Genomic DNA, 20540 nt, shown 5'->3' on the forward strand with positions numbered 1-20540 from the left:
CCCATGCAAAATGTCACATAAATATCAATTTCACCTCAAGTTGGTACTACTGCCGTATTATTTGTGGTAATTAATAAGGCCCTAACGACATAGGATTTGAATCACGAAAATCCGTCCGTTGGCTCAAATGGGACATATACAAAAGCATATTTTGTAATAATGTATTTTCAAAATTGGAGTTTATCCGAACTCCTTGTTATCAAAGGGGCCTCTAGAAACTTGAAACGCACGCATACACACGCTCGTTTTGTGGTCAGAACTAATTTTATTTCCCAAAATCATTATACGTATGTACAAGAAGACTACATACTTTCGAAGAAAATTAATCACTTCAGTCATTGCTCACTAACCACCGCAAGCAGTACCACAATTATATGAAATACAGTGTAAGACTGTAATCTTGAGACTTGCGGGATGAAGGAGGAAAGATAGAGTCAGTCTATAACGCTTCGGACTTCCTGCATTCCTTGCAAGTCTCAAGATTACAGTCGGGTACTATATAGGGAACATGATGGTTTACATACAGAAATCACCAAAATACACGTTTTTCACACAATGTATTTCCATTCAGAACATAATAGGCTCTGATATTACTTTATGCGCCTAAAAAAATACAGACGTCTATATAACACGATAATACACAAATTATTGCAGTGGTTTAATAAACTGGTAAACATTTACGTCTGCATGAGACGAGCAAGTCAGGTGTTGCGTCCATAACCGTAGCGAATGTGGCGCTCTCCTGTTATGACATCGGCAAACTACTTCAACACCTTAACGGTGGTATTAAAAGACGCGGTTCGTTCACGACAATGCCCTTTGCTATCTAGGTATAGACGCTTTCTTGGTTAATTGTTATTGTCAAGTTGGAAGTTAGAAGCAAAGCAATACAATAGAAAGTGCCCTCTGCTATTTTAAGAAGCAAATGCATTAAGCGTATCTGTTCGATATAAGTTCCTTGGAGAGTGTAGGTTCACTTCCCGAAATCTAGAAAGTGTTTACAGGTTGTCGAATTCGGGATTGGCCCCTGAGTAACCCTTCAGGAATTTGACATGCGTCTCTAGGCTCGTGATGGTATCACGCACAGCGTTCACATCTTTCATCGCGTCTCTCCAGGCAACCTGAACACACACACACACCAGTCAGTCAATCTACACTCATTTCCTAATAGCAAAAACGCTCATTTTTCATCCAGGTTTTTCTTAAAATAAACCGTACTGAGACAAGACAGGAAGACCGAAATCTGTGCACATTACAAAGTTTAAGCACCCGTTATTTGCAGCTTAACATTATGAGTGCTCCTAGCTGTTCCAACCAGTTTCGATAAAGATAATAACGTATTTTAAAAAACTGATTTTTAATACGAGACCATACTTATGATTGATTATCATGTACAAGTGAAGTACTGAGCCTCAGTGGCGAATCTTATATTGATTTAACTTTGATATCAATGTTGATATTTTGGGTAGTGAAACTGTTCTAGACTTGAAAGTAAACACCAAAGTTGAAGATGAACATATTGCCTCCACATTCAGGACTTAAGATTGAGACAGCATGTTCTTCAGCCCTGAAAGTGAAAGCAGTATGTTCCTCCTAAATGTCAACATGATGTTATTATGGGGAGACGAAAATCGACATATTCACTGCCGCGAGAACTCCAAATCTCGTCAATGTGCACTTACCAACGTTGGAAACTTCTCTTTCTGGAAATGGAATTCCTTATCCTGCAGGGCACTTGGAACTTTGGAACGTTCGCTCCAGGGCCACATTATGTAGTCCAGCATTCCCGGATTATCACCTGCATAAAATTACGTAAGATTTCCTTGTAATCTAAAAAATCTGAAGACTATAAACAATTCATCTTAGAAGTGAACTAGATTAATTTGATCTATGAAAATTAACCTATAAATACAGCAAATATACTTATTAAGAGGAGCGTATATTCTGTCATACAAATGTACTTCTATACCACTTTCTTTATTGTCAATTGGTCTCACGCTCTACGAGAAAACAGACTGGCTGAAGAAAGTGATGGAGGAACTAGCGGGTTGATGTGTATATACTCTTCACCAAACGTAAAAGGAAGACATCACCAGGGAGACGAAGGCATAGATGGGAGAATATTAATAAAACGGACCTAAATAAATAGGGTGTGAGGATGTAGACTGCATTCAAGTGACTCAGGACAGTCCAATTACTTTTGTATGACCCGGATTATTCTTTCCTCCTTTCTTTAAATAACACCTATAAATACAGTGAGGTAAGCACTGTATAACGCGCACTTCATTCCATCAGACAAGGGTCTTCTCCGCAGTGTCAAAATCAGCTCTTGGAAGCATCCAGTCACCCATACAATTACAGGGGAAAAGCGGACGACACGTGACGATAATCGGCATCTAATGCCGAGGTTAATAATAAGTGTAGTTTTACCCACACGTATATGACATCAAAATGCAGTATTCAGGTACAGGAAGGAATTAAGTTCAGTTCGTTACGTGTGCATTCAATTGAACTAACATTTCTTAAATTAATTAATATTAAAAAATTAAAAGCCAGGCAAACCAGTCTAAAAATCACATGTCAAAACAAATGTACTGGAATTGTTCGTTATTGGTGTCACTATCGAGTCTACTGGCAACTACACGCATACTAAAAATCAATAAACTTATTATTTTATCCTCTTACTATCTCTTACTGACAGTACTTGGTTTCAGCAGATTTATTAGATCTCAATTAGTTGACATATGGTGGTACCTTTAAATAGGTCCTTACCATTTCTACGTTCTTTTCAATTCATCAAAAACAATCGACTTCTGATAAAGTCAACAGTCGAGTGAGCTTGACTGAAGAAGCCAAGAAACGACGTTATTCTCCGACCGCTGGCCAGAACTGAAGCTTACCTCCGAAGAAAGTGGTCCCTCGGTTTGTCAGTTCCGCTTCGAATTCTTCCAGAGGTTCCAAGATATCTTTAAGGTACTCTTCTACCGGCAAGTTATCCGTATTGTGAAGAGCCCTCGATGTTGCGCCAACGACCTACGAGGAAAAGGAGAAGCCTGAAATCTGGAACTACACTGCTTCTATCACGGAAACCAGTGTCAAGCTTTAAAAATCCTGCTAAAAATACGCGCTAATTTTCTCAAGGGACTAATGAATTAGTTTTACTTCAAGAGACCGCCTTGTAAGAGCGACGACCATTCCGACACAGATGTAATGCATTTGCTCTAAACACACATCTGCAGGCGCAGACCACTTAATTATTAATCGATTACAGCACAGAAGAGTGAAAGCAAGAGTTCTAAATTAAATATTACAGCGCCTCGTAATTCCAAGCGGCAGAGAATTTTCTCAACTTCCCATTGCACTAACATACTTTCTAGGAGTAGCATACTTCAAGCTCCAGGGTGGACAAATAACACCATACGGGTCCCGTAGGGTGTCTGTTCATCGCGGCTTTTCTAGCAATCAGGCAACTCACGAGACCCAGTTCACTGTTGAAAAACGCTAAAATGGGAATCTAGACCACAGTAGGAACACATTTGCAACAAGGAGAATATATACATAGTTTGGGCGCATTATTACAGCAATAACCAAGGTCATTGCCCACAACAGTGACATCGGGTTACATTATCGCAATAATTTCATTTGATACTACTGCTGCATTTTTTGTTGTTCCTTTCAAGTAAGAGTAATATAAAAGTCCACCGTGCCTCTGAGCAGTAGCATACTTATCAATTAAGCAACATGCTGACGTCACCTTCACTGTATCGAAACAGGTTGTCATAATATTTACTACGCATATTAATACTTATTTAAATTCCGCAGTTAGCTACGACGCGAGTCTTAATTATGAAACTAAAGTTCAGACCTTGCCAAATTTCTTAATGAATTCCTTATCTCGGCTCTTCAGTTCCGGGTCATTGGGATAGAGGGGAGGGTCGGGGAACTTCTCGTCCAGGAAGTCAGCGATGTCCAGGGACTCCAACACCACTTCGTTGCCCGTGTCCAGCGCAGGAACTTTCCCGTCAGGATGAATTTTGAAGTACCACTCGGGCTGGTTTTTAAGGTTGATGTTCACAACATTGTGTGGGATGTTCTTGGCGTTCAGCACAATACGGACCCTCTGGGTGAACGGGCAGAACCTCATCCCGTACAGACGCACTTCTCCGTCCTTCATCGGTGGGCAGGCTGAATCTAGAATCGATTTGTCACAATTTACCTACCAAATTATTGATTGCGGTGTCATGGCAACGAAAATAAAATGTCGACACTGGGAACGATGAACAGGAAAACAGACCAGCATGTGAAATGAACAAGAACAATGCTGTCATCACAACGACAATTTGTGTTCAATGCTTCTGCCAGCAAAGCAATGGTTTCCAATCGGCGTTCAGGTGGCCGGTTTCGACACACACCTGCCTAAAACATAAGCACTCTAATACTAAATAATAAAACGAGAAAGCAGTGCCAAGAATAAGATGACTAAGTTGTGTGTACACTGATAAGAATACATTGTACTTTATAATATGAAATGCAGACGTATATAAGTATTAAGTGTTTGTGTGACTTTCACCTTCACATTCATATTGCTGTTAGTCATTCACTTTCTACTCTCTTTTAAGCTAGTGAGAATACATACAAAATTGCGTCATGATCACGTATAGTTTGACCCCACTGAAGCAATGCGACAACTATTTTATACAATTAAGACAAAAAGTGTACTCTTAATATCTGGGTCACTGACGTTCACATCGTGACTACGCAAAATTTTTTTTTGCGGAAAACACTTCCTGTCGAGCGACCAATCCAGAGCAAACATTCCAGACATTCTGGGTTACATACCCAAGCCCTTCAAAATATACTCATAAATTTATGGAATCGATTTGTTAATCGCTCTATACGTTGGGGCGATAGAATGAAGGGGTTGGTTGGTTCTGCTTCACAAAACGAGCAGAGTGATAAGGTGGTAATGTGTCTCATTTGTATCAGATCCCGATGTAAATTCGGCGTTGTACCTCTTATATCCACGAAGATTACGATGATTTTCCCTGGTCTCCCAATAAATTTAATGATATTAACTTTATTAAACTTTATTAAATAATCCACGATATTTTCCTACCCAGACCCTTTCCTTTTATCATACAGTCAACTGGTTCTTAATGCAGAATGAGAGAACAATTAGACGGCACATCGGATCAGACCGTGCGATATCATGATGGCTTTTATAAATAAATAACATTATAAATTCAGCAATAACATTACCGGATGGTTGGTTCTCTAATTGCCTCAAATATACTTTTAGATAGCTTGTATAGTTTATTTATCTTATTTCTGCAATATTACCTAAGTCTGTGTCTGGACCTAAACTGGTATCACGCAGGTTAGTATACCCTTAACTGTGTTATCTATAGTTCCACCAGCTTTGCAACAACAGAATTCTTTCATTAATAAATGAACGTCAAAGTAGTGCTTTAGTACTATTACTTCTTGTTATTACTTCTGTTTATTAGAACCAACACTTCATTTACTTTGTGGCTCTACAGTCCTTGAAGGACCTTGTCGACATCACATAGGGGAGGTTTCTTAATCTGTTTAGACATTGGTAGGGCTCCTTGGACGGGTAAAAAGCCGACACAAGACTTCGACCTACACAGGACAGCACAACACAGAAAAGCGTAAACATCCATGCCCTAAGTTGGATTCCCAGCGACCGCGCGTCCAAATTATTTTAGGACCAACATTTCGTTAAAATTTAGAATCTACAGTTTGTAAATACAATATTTCACATTATGTCCTGGATGTTTGCTTCTTGAGATGAGTCACGCAGACGGCATGTGCTGTCCAGATGCCCGATAAATAGAGCGAAATGCAATGACAAGAACAGGGTGGGAACTGCATCCACTAGGAATCAGTGCCAGGATTCTGCTACGTATAAACATCACCAGTCGGTAAGTAAGCTTTCGCCACTTGGCATTAACTTATGTGTGTGCATACCATTCACCGGGCACAACGTATGCCAATATAAATTCAATTTATTTGTTAGCATGTTTGCTAACAGCAAAGCCTACAAAAGTCAAATATTAATAAAAATAAACTAAAAATAAAACAGATTACGGAAAAAAAATCAGTGTAAGCACTTTCCCGCAATGAGAAACTGTCATAAAAACATACACGTTTTTGCGAAGTATGTAAAAACAATTTGCGTATGTTATTTGTAACATTGGTGCACCCATGCTAAGGAATGAATCTTGTTTTATTTGCATTTCAGACACAAATACCAACAGTATCCGTGATATAATGGCAATTTACTTTGCGCCTACAAACATTAATTAGAAATAACTCTTCGAGATATCATCCTCTGGAATAAAGTGTTCTAAAGTTTAAACAATTTAAAATATAATTAGATAAAATGTAAAAAAAAACTTTGACACAAACTGACAAATTTTATTTGAATACTTTTAAACGTATCAATCAGTCGACGTAAGATTGTTCCCCTCCTCCAGGTTTGAACTAAAGCATTACATAAAACAAGAATTTTTAAAGAAGACACATTATATGTAATACAGATAATAATCCCTAATGTTCTTAATGCCTCATACCATGTATTTAGAATTTATGTCTTCAAGGAGGTAAAAAATCTCGTTGTTGTTGTTCCGAGTTGTGACAACGTGCAAATTTGCAGGTAGGTACGAAAGTTTCGGAGAAGTATACTGCCACCACCTTCAGGAGTGAATATGAAGGTAGTATGCTCCTCCGAAATGTTGGTATCTACCTGTAAGTCCACGCGGCTCCATAACCCAGAAAAGAAATATAGGTATAAAACAAACAATAATCACGTACAACCATATAACGAATTGATTAAGAAAGGCCAGACTTAGTGACGTACCTTCCCTTTCTCTTGTGAACATGACCTCTAAGATTCAGTCTGTCGCCATTTTGACACGTATCTCCCCTTAGTTTCTGGTTTCAGAAATTTCAGGAAAAACGTTACATTATTTATTCAGTTTTTATTTATATCTACCATTAATTTAATTTAATTTTAGGGAGCTGTACTTATATTAATTAAATTTAACTGTATTTTACATTATGTATATTTTAATTACATTATGTTATTGTATTGTAATTTTATTTTTATTATATTTAATTTTTCCTCAATGTGAGTACAATTTAGAAAGACCTCATAATAAAACTATAAATTTTGACGTACGTCAGTTTGTGCTTCTTTCCTTCTATTTGAAATTCAGGAAGTGCATACTGTAAATCACTAGAAATCCTCCTCTCTCCCCCCCCCCCCCCCCCCCAAGTTTACTTCAATGACATTCACAGCTTGTTACCCATATTCGTCCCCAAATTGATATCGCATACACTACACAAAGGTATACTATAAATAAGAAAGGAGATCGATGCGTGTTCTTCAACATTTCATTTCGTGCGATAATTTAAAATTTTAAGCTAACAAAGACAAGTTTCGAAGAGTGACAGAGCTTCTTAATAAATACAGAACGTATTTTCGTCTCTCCATTGCGTCAATTCGGAACAAATGCTTGTCAACTGCACTGGCAGAAATGGACAGTCTTCCAGCAACCCGATGACGTACAGAACTAATGGCTGATTCCTAGAAATCGCATGGCATTTATAGCCAGAAACGACAGAGAAGGCTACGCCCGCGGAAGAGTTGACAGCATTTTTAATTGCGCCATTGACGATCAGTTATGGTGAGCAGCTAAAATGAGCAATGCGACGGTTGCACACACACGTGGTAAATAAACTGTTTTATCTTCAGTCATAGATTCAGAGTAACCTGAAAAATGTGCTGGATGTTGCAGCTAATTGCAGATGGGATAAGCAAAATGGCTCGTTTTTGACGTTTGGTTTTGCGCTGCTTCAACCAAGAAAATGAAAGAGGAAATGCATTTTTTTGGTGCAAAAGTTGGTGATTAAAAGGATACTATACTATTGATGTAAACTTTCCCAATAGACTTATTTAAACAACAAAATATGATTTCCAAAATTACTTACGAATGGATTACGAAACTTTAAATTTACTTCTGAGCAAAATTTGACCCTTGATTCACACGAGAAATATGGATATGAGAAAGCTATTTCGTCACAACGAAGTCCTATTGTCACACTTCCATACTGCGAATTTTTCTGAGAAAATTATGGCAGTTTTACCCAGTTCAAGTAATCGGCCTATTAAATGCATGAACTATTAACTTTTTTACCACTATTATATCACACAATTCATTTCTGCTTTTTAACTGATCGTGTATGGGGCCCTTAATACAGACTGCTGGAACAACATTCATTACGTAAATAAAATTCCATAAAAGGGCTGGAATCAAATAAATAGTAGTGTCAGACACGAAAAAGGAAATCAGACGGTTGGCAACAGAAATTCTCTCAATCCAAGTATGCTTACAGGAAGCAATTACCAGAGCAGTTTGACTTGTTCTTTGGCTCGGCTCAAACCTTGGGTCGCTATTGTATAAATTACCGGAGAGGCCAGCTCCAGCAAGAGAAGGCCAAGATTAAGAAACGTTAAATGTTTACTCTCCGAAATAAACTCCACCAGACTTTTAGATTCTTATGTCAACGCAATGATGGAAATGGGCGATGTATTTCAGTATTTAATATATTGCTACATAAGACGTCATCCCACTACATGCAACATGTCCATTGAATTCAGGCATAAACATTCTAATTAAATATGACCATTTGTTTTACAAACCAGCGAACTCAACCATGAAAGGCACCTTCCCTTGCCAGTTGGTAGTTACAAATTGAAGAAATTTAAAACAACAGAGTTCAATTACACTTAACGACAAAACTTAGATTCATTTAGGCTGTGAGGAAGCAGTTCCTGGGGCAGAAATGTTATAAAAGGTGGAACAGACATCTTCCTTAGAGCTTTGTTTTCGTATTCTTTTAATTGTGTTGTTCTCCCTCAGAGTGAGTAACCAAGCGTGTCGCCAGAAAAGAAAGCCAGGCAAACCCGCAATTTCATAGAAAACGTGGTAAATTATAATATGATTTTGTAAAACGAAGATAGAAATATAATAAACGTGCAATTAGCACAACTGCAACTTTGCTAAAACATAATTGCAGTAGCTGTGTGGTCTTACCTACAGCAAGATGTTCTTCACTCATGGTGCAGGATCCGTAACAAAATTTAAATTAAATTAAAACAAACAAGACCAATATGGACACAACAAACAATAACAACTGACTGTCTTGAAGCAACGATATAGGCAGCTGAAAGTCAGTCTGAAGAGCGCAGCCTAGTACAGACTTGACACCGGCTTACAAAATCTGACATCTGATATCGACCTTGCGACTGGAACGACACCCGATACTCTACGGACAACACAGAAAGTAAGTTTCCTACACGGTGCAGTAACGAGTGCCTAGTCGAAAACATTGCATCCTTCATAATCGACACCTTACAGAATAGAAGAGAATATTCTCAATTAAGACTCTCCAGAGTCCAGAAATACTTGCAGTTATTTACATAAAGTGCCCATTATTGTCATCTGATTTTAAAAAAAATTGGAAAGTGTTGACAAATATTAGTAAAACTCCCCAATAAAATTTCATACAAGTATGTTTAGCTATTCTCAAGTTGTTTACTTTGCATGAGAATTGACATTTATAAAATATACTTGTACTTGTCGTAATATATATTTCATTATCAAAAACAAAACAATTAATATAGGATGAATCACATGAAAGTAAGCAGTATCTGAGGTTCTCATGGTGGCGAGTTCTGGGTTATATGACACTAAACATACAATGAAGATAAGCCCTGAGAGTTAATTATCTTCAACAGACATGTCTTTTGCTGATTCACTGTTATTGAAGCAAAAGCAAGGCTGGCTATTAATAGCTAAAAAAAAATGTAATACTGTGCAAAGTTGCTTTTGATATCTGCTTTGCGTCTAGTGCCAGTTGCATCCTCTGAGTAAATGGACAGAAACTCATGAGTTCCCCTTTAGACAAGGGAGGATTTGTGGACCTTGGAAAATGACCAGGCTGTTGATGTTAATTGCATTTCTCTGCATGTGTTAGAAATGTGTAGCATTTTGAAATTAAAAAAGTACAAAAGGTGAAAGTACAACAGGCTGTATTGTAGCAGTTTTCAGATTATGGTTCTCTAATTTAAATTCAAAAGCTTAAAAACTGACGAGTCTGTCGAAAAAATAGTCGGTTTCACGTATGATATTTTGACCGGACACTATTTTTGTTATGTGCATAGCATGTATGTGTTCCTGTATAAAATTGCAAGTTATGCCGATGCAGACTCTACTAAAACCTAACAGAAAGAAAAGAAAACTTCTACGCACAGAATGTAATCTTAAAAAGAATTTCCTAGACATGATTGTATTTCATTACATGCTATTATTAACTATTTGTATAAAATAGTATCATCTCAATACTGGAAATATGTGCCTGAAAAACAGGATTTATAGTGTATATTTAATTTAAATGGATTTAGCTGTCTAGAAACGAATACTAGTACCATAATTTTGTCTGTGTGCATGTTTGTTACTCATAAAGCCTATTAATTAAATACTGGAACAAAAAGTGGGTTGGTCTGTTAAAATCGAAGATCAATCATAATCACTCAAGTAAACATTAAAGATTACGCACAAGGGCAAACAAAATAGTTAAAAGCGTCTTCCAAGAATATGGGAAATGTTACAAGGCCTAGCCTCCCCATTTCAGATAGTTGCAGAGACTTAAAAATCCATGTCCCCTTTCTCGTCATTATTCGGAGAAAAACGGAGCGAGGATGAGTAGGAACGCTAATATAAACTATTTAGTCGCTAAGATAAAAGAGAGACCGAATTCAAGTCGCCACTTACACAGTAATTTTCCCATCTATGGTAAAATAAACATAGGTCCTAATATAATACTAATTAGATTTTTTCGAACCTACAGTGTTCTGCGGACAACTGGTTAAGGAATACAAATTTTCGTACCTTTACTCACATTTGTTCTAAAACTAAATATTACCGCTGAAAGGTGTCCTGTACTTTGTAACACATACATCAGTTTTGTTATGTTTTTCGCTTTTTCACAATTACATAGCATATATGAAAGGTTATGCTTGCATGGCAATATGTCACAGATAAGGAAGATAAAGTCTGTTCTTAAAGTATTAAAGAAAGACAGATATTGCGCAACAGTTAACCAACTTCATGACGCAGAGTTACTGAATATCTATTAGTCGCTCAGGTATTCAATAAATTACCTGATTTCATTGATCTCAGATGTCCGTTACCGTGTTCACAAGAATTCGCCACTCAGCCCAACCCAATCCATAAATTCACACATCTCCTTAAGATACATTTCAGCATTATCCGCCTATACGCCCGTGTTACAAGTGATCTCTTCCCTTCGGGTTTTCCAACCAAAGCTACCCCATCCACCGCATCTTATTGTGGACCAATATGAATAAAAATCAAATTACCCCGAATTCCTAACATCAACCTCGGGAATGCTTTAACTTATTTTGGGACTTATAGATAATGGGATCTGGTAGCCAAAAAAGACCACATTTTATTTATTATTATGCAGCCTATTATTTGTCTACATAAAGTAACTTATTCTGCATCAAGGCCACAGCAAACAAACAACCAACTTTCATGGCTTGCAGTTTACTTACACTATCTTATTTTGTAGAAGCACTGGTGGAAATGCGGGACTAGAGGACAGGGACTACTAGTTCATACATTCAGATACACGGTACATCATGACTTCTTTTCTGTTTTCTGACATATTTACCTACAGACGTCTTATGGGCTGGACGACTGAGGTTCCATTCCCGGCAGGGACATAATTTTTTTTATCTCTGCTACCACTTTGTCCACACCGGCTGAGAGTCCCACCTAGCACCTTTTATTATGGGTACTGAGTACTGTTTCCTAGGGGACAGAGTAGGCTGAGCGTCTATTGTCACGTCGAAAGGGTAAAGTTACATCCTAGACGAAGATTACAGAACAGGGTAGTTGGATTTTTGGGTGAAGACTACAGACCAGAAAAGTTCACGTTCGGATTATAATAGTTATTTTATTTTTGTGCTTTTGAGAGGGATTGTACAGCTATTACAGACTTTCAAATCCCGTTACCAAGGTCGTTTCAAGCAGGCCCTGATCTACGATCATCATGGAATGTCTCGTAATTCTAGGGGAGAGGCGTACAACCCAGATCAAATGTTGAGATTTCGGTGATTTTACGTTCCTGCTTAAAACGATGCATTTATGATGGGCTCCACATCATTATATAACAATCAGTATCTGGATATAATGTAATAGTTATCAGGGCGTAACCTTGAAAAACTAACACGTCAGAGCAAAGAGACGCCAGTTATATAAAACCATTATATGACCTCCACTGGCAGTCTTGCTTGTACGAACGTTCAAGTAGTTTTGTTCCAGCATGAACGAAAAGCATTTGGGTAAAGGTAAGTATCATTTTCGTCTTACATTTTCTTTGTAGTACCTATATAAGTTTGTCATCATTGATTAAAGCAGACGAGTTATTTAAACTTAGCCAGTGTCCATGTAAATACATGTTATCAGAAAACAGGAACAGGGAGCTTAGCTTCAGAACTTCCAAGCACTTTGGTTCTGTTGTATAGCATCCTGGCATATTCTCGGATTTTATTTTTGTGTCGAAGCACCGACACATTTACTCACCTTATTTTCCACATACTTATACGCTGCTGTGAGATCTCTGTTTTGTTGTTATAACACATATTCGACTAATACTTTACTCATAATTTTTTCGTAAATGTATGTAATTACGTTATTTCTTTAGTTTGAGGCAATGATTTTTTTTTATTAAAATCTTTAAATACTATAAAAACTTTAATTTTGTACACAGTTTCGTTTTGGACGAGCAGTCTGAAATTTTGTATTGTGTATCATACGAATTCTATGTAATGAGCTCGAATTTTATATGGATATAAATATTAAAATAGGAAAGTTAGAAAATATTTAGTTGGCCTTCCTATACTATGTTAAAAGCAACTTTGGCCTCTAAATAGTGCCATAAAACATATTTTAATTTCTGTTTCTAATGTCGGCGTGACGTAGTAAATATGGCCAAAGCGTGAAGATGACCTGCCACTTGCATACAGTGAATCGGTCAACGAGCCAGTTCAATACAATTCATATAATGACGTGTTTCATAAAAAGCAACTGTAATATTATATGTCATACACCTTTTGCTTACTCGCATTCTACGTTACCCATCAAAATTCTGTGAGAATTTCTTGCTTTCTTCATTCTACCTATCAAACCCATCACAACTGCTTGACATTATTACCGTTATTCTTGTTGTTGTTGCTGCTGCTGCTACTGTTATTACTATTACAACAACAGCAAGCTAGAAAGACTTGATTGGCAGTATTTTATATTCGGTCAAGGCAAAAAAAAAAATGTTTTTCACAGCTGGGGGTCCAGAACTCAAATACTGATTAAATGTGTGTCTCATATTGTAATTGGATTTTTCCCCCCACAGGCTCCACAAATCCTCCCTTATCAAAAGGGAAGTTAAGGTTGTACAGTATGAGGTTCTGCCCTTATGCTCAAAGAGCACATTTGGTGCTTGATGCAAAGAAGATACCGTAAGTAACAAAGAAAAATATTATGTCCTGAGTTGCTTGCATAAACAGAAAGATGCTCATCCATATGCATGTATCATCCCTAAAACTGTGGTATGGATTTAATCTCAGTCCAAATCTAGCCATACAAAACTGCTTTACATGATGCTCATGTCAGAATCTATTGTTTTTCTTAAAAATTGCTTATCATACAACAAACCAGTAAACAACATAAAATATCAATCTTCCTACAATCTGCAATTTCCATTTGAAACATTCTTTTCCTTAAGATGCATATTTAGTGAAATAAAAGAGAAAATATATTTAATGGTTATGATGTGTGGTATATTTGGTGTGTGCCAATGAGTCTGCCCCAATAAATTAAACATCAAGTCAAATGAGGTAAGCAGAATCACGGTTAACAAATTTGGAAGACGTGTAATCAAATTTGGATCCCTATTAAGTACAGTGATTAACATTTTTATGGGACCGGTGCCAACCCAGCATTGTGAGGAAATTGGGGAGCTACAATGAGTAGCGTAATCCAGTCATGGAAACTAGCAATGGCTGGGGGTTCGTTGTGCTGACCACACGTCACCCTATATCTGGTTGGATGATCGTTCACCTCTGCTTAGGCATGTGAACGCGAGGCCAGCAGTCAAGCTAGTCGGCTTTGGCTCTCAGAGGGCTCTTATGGCACAGATTATCATTATTATGAAATTTGTGGAACATTATCACTACCCAGCATACTTAAATAATAATAAAAAGATAAGATTCTGAAACTCTATGAACATGACATGCACACGATATTAATATTATACCGAAAAAGCAATAAATTAATGCATTAGTGATATGAAAACAAATTACACAGAGGCAAAAGTAGAGCCAGTTCAAGAAACAGTGTACATATTTAATACAAAGAGATAATTCAGTTTAATAGGGTATCTTTATAAGCTGTCTTTCAAATAAAGACCTAATAAAGCTGATAATTTACTTTTCAGCCACGATGTTGTAAACATTAAACTGTCAGACAAACCAGACTGGTATTTTGAAAGGAATCCACTGGGAAAAGTTCCAGCTATAGAAATGGAATCAGGAGACTGTATCTACGAGAGTCTGATAATTGCAGACTACCTTGATGAGAAATACCCACAAAGACTATTGCATCCTAAAGATCCTATACAGAAAGCAAAAGACAGAATCTTGGTGGAACACTTCAGTAAAGTGGGTATTGTTGTTGTTTTGTTTTGTTCCTGCTGTTGTTGTTAATGTCACCTGTAGAAATAATTTCCCTAATGCAAGTATTGTGCCTGTAGGATATAATCAAGTCATACTTACTTGAGCGACCCATTATTCAGTGCCTTGAGCACCTGCGGGTCCCAACTTTCGTTGGCTTTGATCTATTAGACAATAGATAGGACTCCTTGGATGAATGAGGCGTCTACCTGTACATGGGACAGAAAAACACAGAAAGACGCGGACAAACATCTATGCCTTGAGTCGGATTCAAACCCATGGTCCCAGTGACCAAGCGGCACAAGGCCCACGCCTCAGACCATGTGGCCACTGTGATGGCATAATCAAGTCATACATGCTGTTAAGTAATGCATGATAAAACTTGTTCATAATAGGTAAACAGAGTCAGAAGTGACATTAATACTGACATCAATAATAGCTTTAACATCCCATTAAATGGTTACATTTATGCATGTTGCCATATTTTCTTAAAAGCGAGACTGAAAAGGACTGTGTCATATTAGCTAACAAAAGATAAGATAAAGGTTTTATAATCCAATGTTCAAGTAGGATTTAAACAAAGTAAACAGTGTATACTCATTTTGCTTTAAACCACCTAAGTAAGGTTTGTCTTTGTTACTGAAACAAATGATGTGACATTTTGCATGAAGTGACGGGTCTAAAGATTGAAGACATTTAGCTAGTAGACTTAAAATTTTTAAAAGACTGACTTTTACATAGGTAAGAATTCTGAAAGAGAGCTAATGAAGAGCAAAACATGACCCACAGTAGACCATTTATTGGAACAGTACACAGAATTGTCATGTTTTTCTTTTCATGCTGTCACAAAGCCATGTCTTACACTCTCTTTAAGAGCATATAGTTCTTTCACTAATCCATGCCCAATTTGTAAGGATACTGTTCTTGTTGTTTCTGCCTTATAAATTTACAACCATTTAACCAGTTTTCAGGAAATATGGTATTATGAATATCATACCATCTGAGACCACTTCACCATTTTACTTTTTAATTTTCTAACAGTAACATCAAAAACATGATACCCACGCAAGAAGCTCCATTACATACTGCCACTGACATATAAATTTGACATGTTTTGTAAAACAGCTTTCAAAATTCTAGCTTAAGGTTTTGATTTCATGAGAGTAATTAGAAAATATTCTGAAACAATTTTTGTATATCCTGCATATGGAAAATTGTATGGTCTGGATATAATAATATCAATTTTTATTTCATTACATAGATACCTACAAACGTATACAAACTTTTCCATGGTTCAGACATAGATCCCTTGGATGATATTCTGACAGACCTGGATTTATTTGAGAAGGAGTTAACACTGAGAGCCACACGTTTCTTTGGAGGTAAGGATGTCACTGGATAAATGTGGGGATTCCCAGGGATTCAGAACAGTGAAGATGCGTATTCCAAAATTTCAAATGCAGACTGAAATCTATAGTAGCTAAGCAAATGAAGAATGAGACTGTAATAATAGTGATGAATCCTCCTATGCTAATTATGTTAATTTATTATTTAAAAATATAAATAATATAAAGAAAAATACACAAGATTTATTGCACACTAGTAAGGAGTTTGCTCTAGAAGTAAATGCAGAGCAATAGTAAGTTCTTTATATAGTCATGTCTTGCCAGACTACTGGACAAAATCATAATATAAGGTAGCAAATAAACACTAAAAATGTGGGAAATTTAAAATATTTGGAAAAGATAAAACAAATTACATTTACATTCACAAGGAAATTCATATCAGATTAAATGTGGAGAGTGCTGCCTACCATTCAGTTCAGAATCTTTCATCTTCCTATCTTAATATAAAACAATAAAGATTAAACAGAACCATAATTCTACCTATTGTTTTGTGCTGGTGTGAAACTCAGTCTCTCAAAGTATGGAAAAAACATAGATTGAGAGTATGGATTGTGGTCTTCAGAGTACCACCAATGGAAACAGTATGTTGCTCCAAAACATTGGTAGCCACCTATAATAACTACATTGTATCACAACCAAGCAAACCACACAACTGACATATCCACCAGCACGGAAACCTCAAATCTCAGAGACTGAGGCTGTTTGAAAACAAGGTGCTAAAGAGAATATTTAGACCTAAAATAAAGGGATGGATAGAAGGATAGAAAAAGATTCATAATGTGAGCTTTATAATTTGAACTTTCACCAAATAATATTAACTAACTAGATGGTTTACGGAACCCAAAGATTCATCACTGAATTAACTAAAGCCCTACACTGGACCCTGTTCTGGGCCAACAAAATCCAGTCTCCTTCAACTCCTGTCTCCAACAGATCCCGCCTGAGATTATGCTGTCCCTAACAGATGATTGTCATTCCACCTTCCATAGAAAAATGTGAAATTTTCCAATGGGATCACTCCCTCCCCTTCCCATCGCATCTCCTGCACTGCCACTAAATACAGCTTATAATTCTCTAATTCCCTACTCACTGATTTCAGTGCCCCAGCCATATAGAGACTCCAAACATTCCACATTCCAAATCTCATACCCTTTTATGATTGCCATGGTCGTGCCAAAGAGTCTGTCCTGGTCTGAGGCTTAGTTAATTTGTTTGTAATGATGCTGTTTTTTATGGTGAAAGGTTGTTAGCCTCACACCCAACCTCCAAGCTGGAGGGCCACTCCTGCGGGCTGTCGACAACTGCTTATTCAATATATTCACAGCTAACCTCCATAACTGGAGGCTGTTCCTCTATCCACCAAATATTATTAGGAAGATTAAGTCAAGGAGGATAAGATTGGCAGAATTTATTGCACACATGGAAGAGATCAGAAATGTGTGCAGAATCTCATCAGAAAATCTAAAGAAGGAAGACCATTTGAAGACATAAGCATGAATGTAATGATAATATTAAAATGTATCTTAAAAGAAATAGGATGAAAGGGTGTGGACTAAATTCATGTGGCTCAGGGCAGGAACCAATGGCAGCTCTTGGGTTCCATACAAAACAGGGAATTTCTTAACTTTCTAAGAAACTATTATCTTCTCAGGAAGGCTGTCCCATGGAGTTAGTGAAGAACCTTTGCCTTTCATAGTAGGGAATTTCATGAATAGTTTAGTATCTCTTAGATGCTTATGGAATACATCATAACTTTGGCCTGTAAATTCCAGTTTGCTGTGCAATAATGTCACCACTATATAAGTACAGTGATAGTTATTCAGGCTGCTGCTTCTCAGGTCAAATATTTCCATAACAGGAATGTTCTGTTTACAATTGCAGGTGATGTACCAGGAATGCTAGATTATGTGATATGGCCATGGTTTGAGAGAATCGATGCTTTCAAAATTGTGGCACCAGAGAAATTTGTTATACCCAGTGAGCGGTACAAGAAACTGGTAATTTAATCCTTTCTCTCTCATTCATTTCCATGTTACCTAAAATCTGACACAAACTTCATTTGCAACAATGCCATTAATGATTTATTAGATTTGTTACTCTGTGTGAATGCTCAATACGTTTGGGAAAAATTCCCACAATTTAGGAAAATTAAAACTACAATATCAATGACTCATTTAATGTCCAGACAAATGTGGCAGTATCTGAAACTGGATGACTGCTTCCTAGCATATTAATTCCAACTCATCATTCACAACAGACCTGCTGTTCAATGCCCTAAAATCTATACAGTTGAAAAAAATGTTAAATAATCCAAAAATGATTTGTTGTTCAAACTGATTATCATTGGCCATTGGTTTTTGTTTCAGAAAGAATGGAAAGAAACAATGAAGGAAGATGATGCAGTGAAAGTCACTTATATTAAACCAGAAATCCATGTCCAGTTTTTCAACAGTTACAAATCTGGCAATGCCAACTATGACATACTGGTGAAGTAATCAGTCATTATTTCTTTCAAGCCTCAGAATCATAATAAATGAAGCAGAGGGCCATGAAGAAACTTGATATGGGCTGTATTGAAATTGATGACATTTTAAAATAAAAAGATGAAAACACTAGGCATGGAAGAAGAGAATTGCTTGTTTGAGTTTATATTCGTCAGAGAATGCACACATTATTGGAATTGGCACAAAATATGACAGCTTTAAAGTTTCTGTTTCATAGTAAATTGATCACAGAGAGGAATGTGAGATTCTTTCTTAAGATGATATCTTAAGAGGAAAAAAATATACATTGGTATCAAAACAAAACTGCAATCAGGCGGTACATAGGAAATGTATGAATAATAAAAATGTATCCAACCCAAAATATTTTGAATGTACTAATGAATTTAAACAAAACTTGTTTCTAGTGTTTATTCATTTTTAGACTCTTAAAGAACACCATTGCAAACCATATCTCTTGATATATGTATAACTGAATGAAAAATTGTTGATTAATACAGTTAGTAACTGTATTCAAAAACATGTTCATTACTCATAAATATATGAAGGAAACATAATGCAGGAAATGTATGTGCATTTACAAAGATCTGCCCTTTTTTAATGGCATCAGTGAGATCAGATGTCGAGAGTCTCAAAACTGCGTGGGTGCCTGTCTGGTTACGAGATGTTATATAGGGATTCCCCTGAGAAGAACTAGAAGGTGTAAAAGTATGCTTCACCATGTAACACCTCAATTTTCATGAAGTCTGATACTGAGATTTTTACTAAAAGTTTTCAAAATATTCCAGTTTTAAATAAAACAATGATAACAGGAACTTTACATGAAGACACATGCATTTATGCATTAAGTGACCTAGTAGAGAATTTCTCAGACAGATGTACCCAGGCAACTCTATAGAGAAATTCACCATGATGACCATCACCAAGCCAGACAGTCACCCACACAATTCCATTGAGGATCCCTGACAGATGCCACTGGCACCATTTGCAAATTGTCAAATCCTTGATAATCTGCCTATATTTTGCTACAAGAGAATTTATTACCTTTCGTGGACCAGGAGTAACAAGGAGACGGCGCAGTGGCGACACTGTCTGAGGCATGGTCCTCGTGCGTCTGGCCGCTGCGACCGTGGGTTCGAGTCCCACTGAAGGCATGGATGTTTGTTCGCGTCTCCTCTTCCAGTCTGGTGGGTAAGACTGGCCACGGAAGGCAAGGCGAAACCACCATGGTACTTTCGCAAGAAAACCGCGAAAGGGGTCACAACGGTCAAGCTGACCATAGACGATGAAAAAAAAAGTCACAAGGGCAAATGTGGCCTTAGGTCTGGAAAAGGTTGACAATGCCGTGACTAGAATCGCATCAGTAAACTAACTCCATGGTGTAGAGAGGTTAAACTGTTGCTCAGATAGCAGAGTCCCTGCTTTTATGGACAATTTCATAACTGTGTTCTCAAGAGCCTACTACTGGACCAGATGGTGAACCGGATAAATCCGGCCTGCATCCTTTCACCCCTCATCCAATTTCTTCCACATTTCACATTATTAAACATAATTGAAACAAAAATCTTGTCAACGATTGCACAAGAAACCGAATTGGTTGATTAGCAACTGTTTTACCGACTCTGCCACCAGCAGGTCGACTCAGTCGTGTTGTTTCTAGACGATCGATAGATGGGAGAACAATCACCCTGACTTGTCAATACGCGTTTAGAAGACAACACGCCAAGAATACCTTGATCTTAATATTCCTCGTCATTTGAATATCAAATTTCACAATACACACGATACCAA

General features: G+C 37.2%; 2 protein-coding genes across 5 annotated transcripts; one reads left to right on the forward strand and one right to left on the reverse strand.

Annotated features, from left to right (window-relative positions):
* Nucleotides 1-540: 540 nt before the first annotated feature.
* LOC110841526 (pyrimidodiazepine synthase) lies at nucleotides 541-20349 on the reverse strand. 3 transcript variants are annotated; one of them, XM_022087166.2, is made up of 5 exons: nucleotides 19794-20349; nucleotides 3866-4191; nucleotides 2901-3033; nucleotides 1683-1798; nucleotides 541-1121 (listed from the first exon to the last, which is right to left on the reverse strand). In XM_022087166.2, exons 1-5 carry the CDS (start codon nucleotides 19975-19977, stop codon nucleotides 999-1001), a joined length of 882 nt encoding a protein of 293 aa, XP_021942858.1. In that variant the 5' UTR covers nucleotides 19978-20349; the 3' UTR covers nucleotides 541-998. The 3 variants fall into 3 exon arrangements, with proteins under 3 accessions (XP_021942858.1, XP_087202720.1, XP_021942859.1); XM_087346594.1 differs by lacking the exon at nucleotides 19794-20349 and adding an exon at nucleotides 14945-15960; XM_022087167.2 differs by lacking the exon at nucleotides 19794-20349 and adding an exon at nucleotides 9123-9323.
* Nucleotides 12306-19149, forward strand: LOC110841528 (pyrimidodiazepine synthase). Of its 2 annotated transcripts, none has more exons than XM_022087168.2 (6): nucleotides 12306-12463; nucleotides 13525-13630; nucleotides 14608-14830; nucleotides 16104-16224; nucleotides 18130-18245; nucleotides 18615-19149. In XM_022087168.2, exons 1-6 carry the CDS (start codon nucleotides 12439-12441, stop codon nucleotides 18741-18743), a joined length of 720 nt encoding a protein of 239 aa, XP_021942860.1. In that variant the 5' UTR covers nucleotides 12306-12438; the 3' UTR covers nucleotides 18744-19149. The 2 variants fall into 2 exon arrangements, with proteins under 2 accessions (XP_021942860.1, XP_021942861.1); XM_022087169.2 differs by having other exon boundaries at nucleotides 18619-19149.
* Nucleotides 20350-20540: the final 191 nt, after the last annotated feature.

Source organism: Zootermopsis nevadensis, unplaced genomic scaffold (genome assembly GCF_977971745.1).
Source record: "Zootermopsis nevadensis isolate Lab colony 2312 unplaced genomic scaffold, Znev_1.0 Znev_ptg000010l, whole genome shotgun sequence".
NCBI classification, from domain to species: Eukaryota; Metazoa; Arthropoda; class Insecta; order Blattodea; family Termopsidae; genus Zootermopsis; species Zootermopsis nevadensis.

Coding starts and splice junctions, on each gene's coding strand:
- LOC110841528 (XM_022087168.2), top strand. CDS start 12,439: ATGAACGAAAAGCATTTGGGTAAAG. Junction 14,831..16,103: donor TGGTGGAACACTTCAGTAAA/GTGGGTATTGTT, acceptor TTCATTACATAG/ATACCTACAAACGTATACAA. Junction 18,246..18,614: donor GTGAGCGGTACAAGAAACTG/GTAATTTAATCC, acceptor TTTTTGTTTCAG/AAAGAATGGAAAGAAACAAT.
- LOC110841526 (XM_022087166.2), bottom strand. CDS start 19,977: ATGGTGGTTTCGCCTTGCCTTCCGTGGCCAGTCTTACCCACCAGACTG. Junction 4,192..19,793: donor TTACTCCTGGTCCACGAAAG/GTAATAAATTCT, acceptor AATCGATTCTAG/ATTCAGCCTGCCCACCGATG. Junction 1,799..2,900: donor AGGGACCACTTTCTTCGGAG/GTAAGCTTCAGT, acceptor AATTTTATGCAG/GTGATAATCCGGGAATGCTG.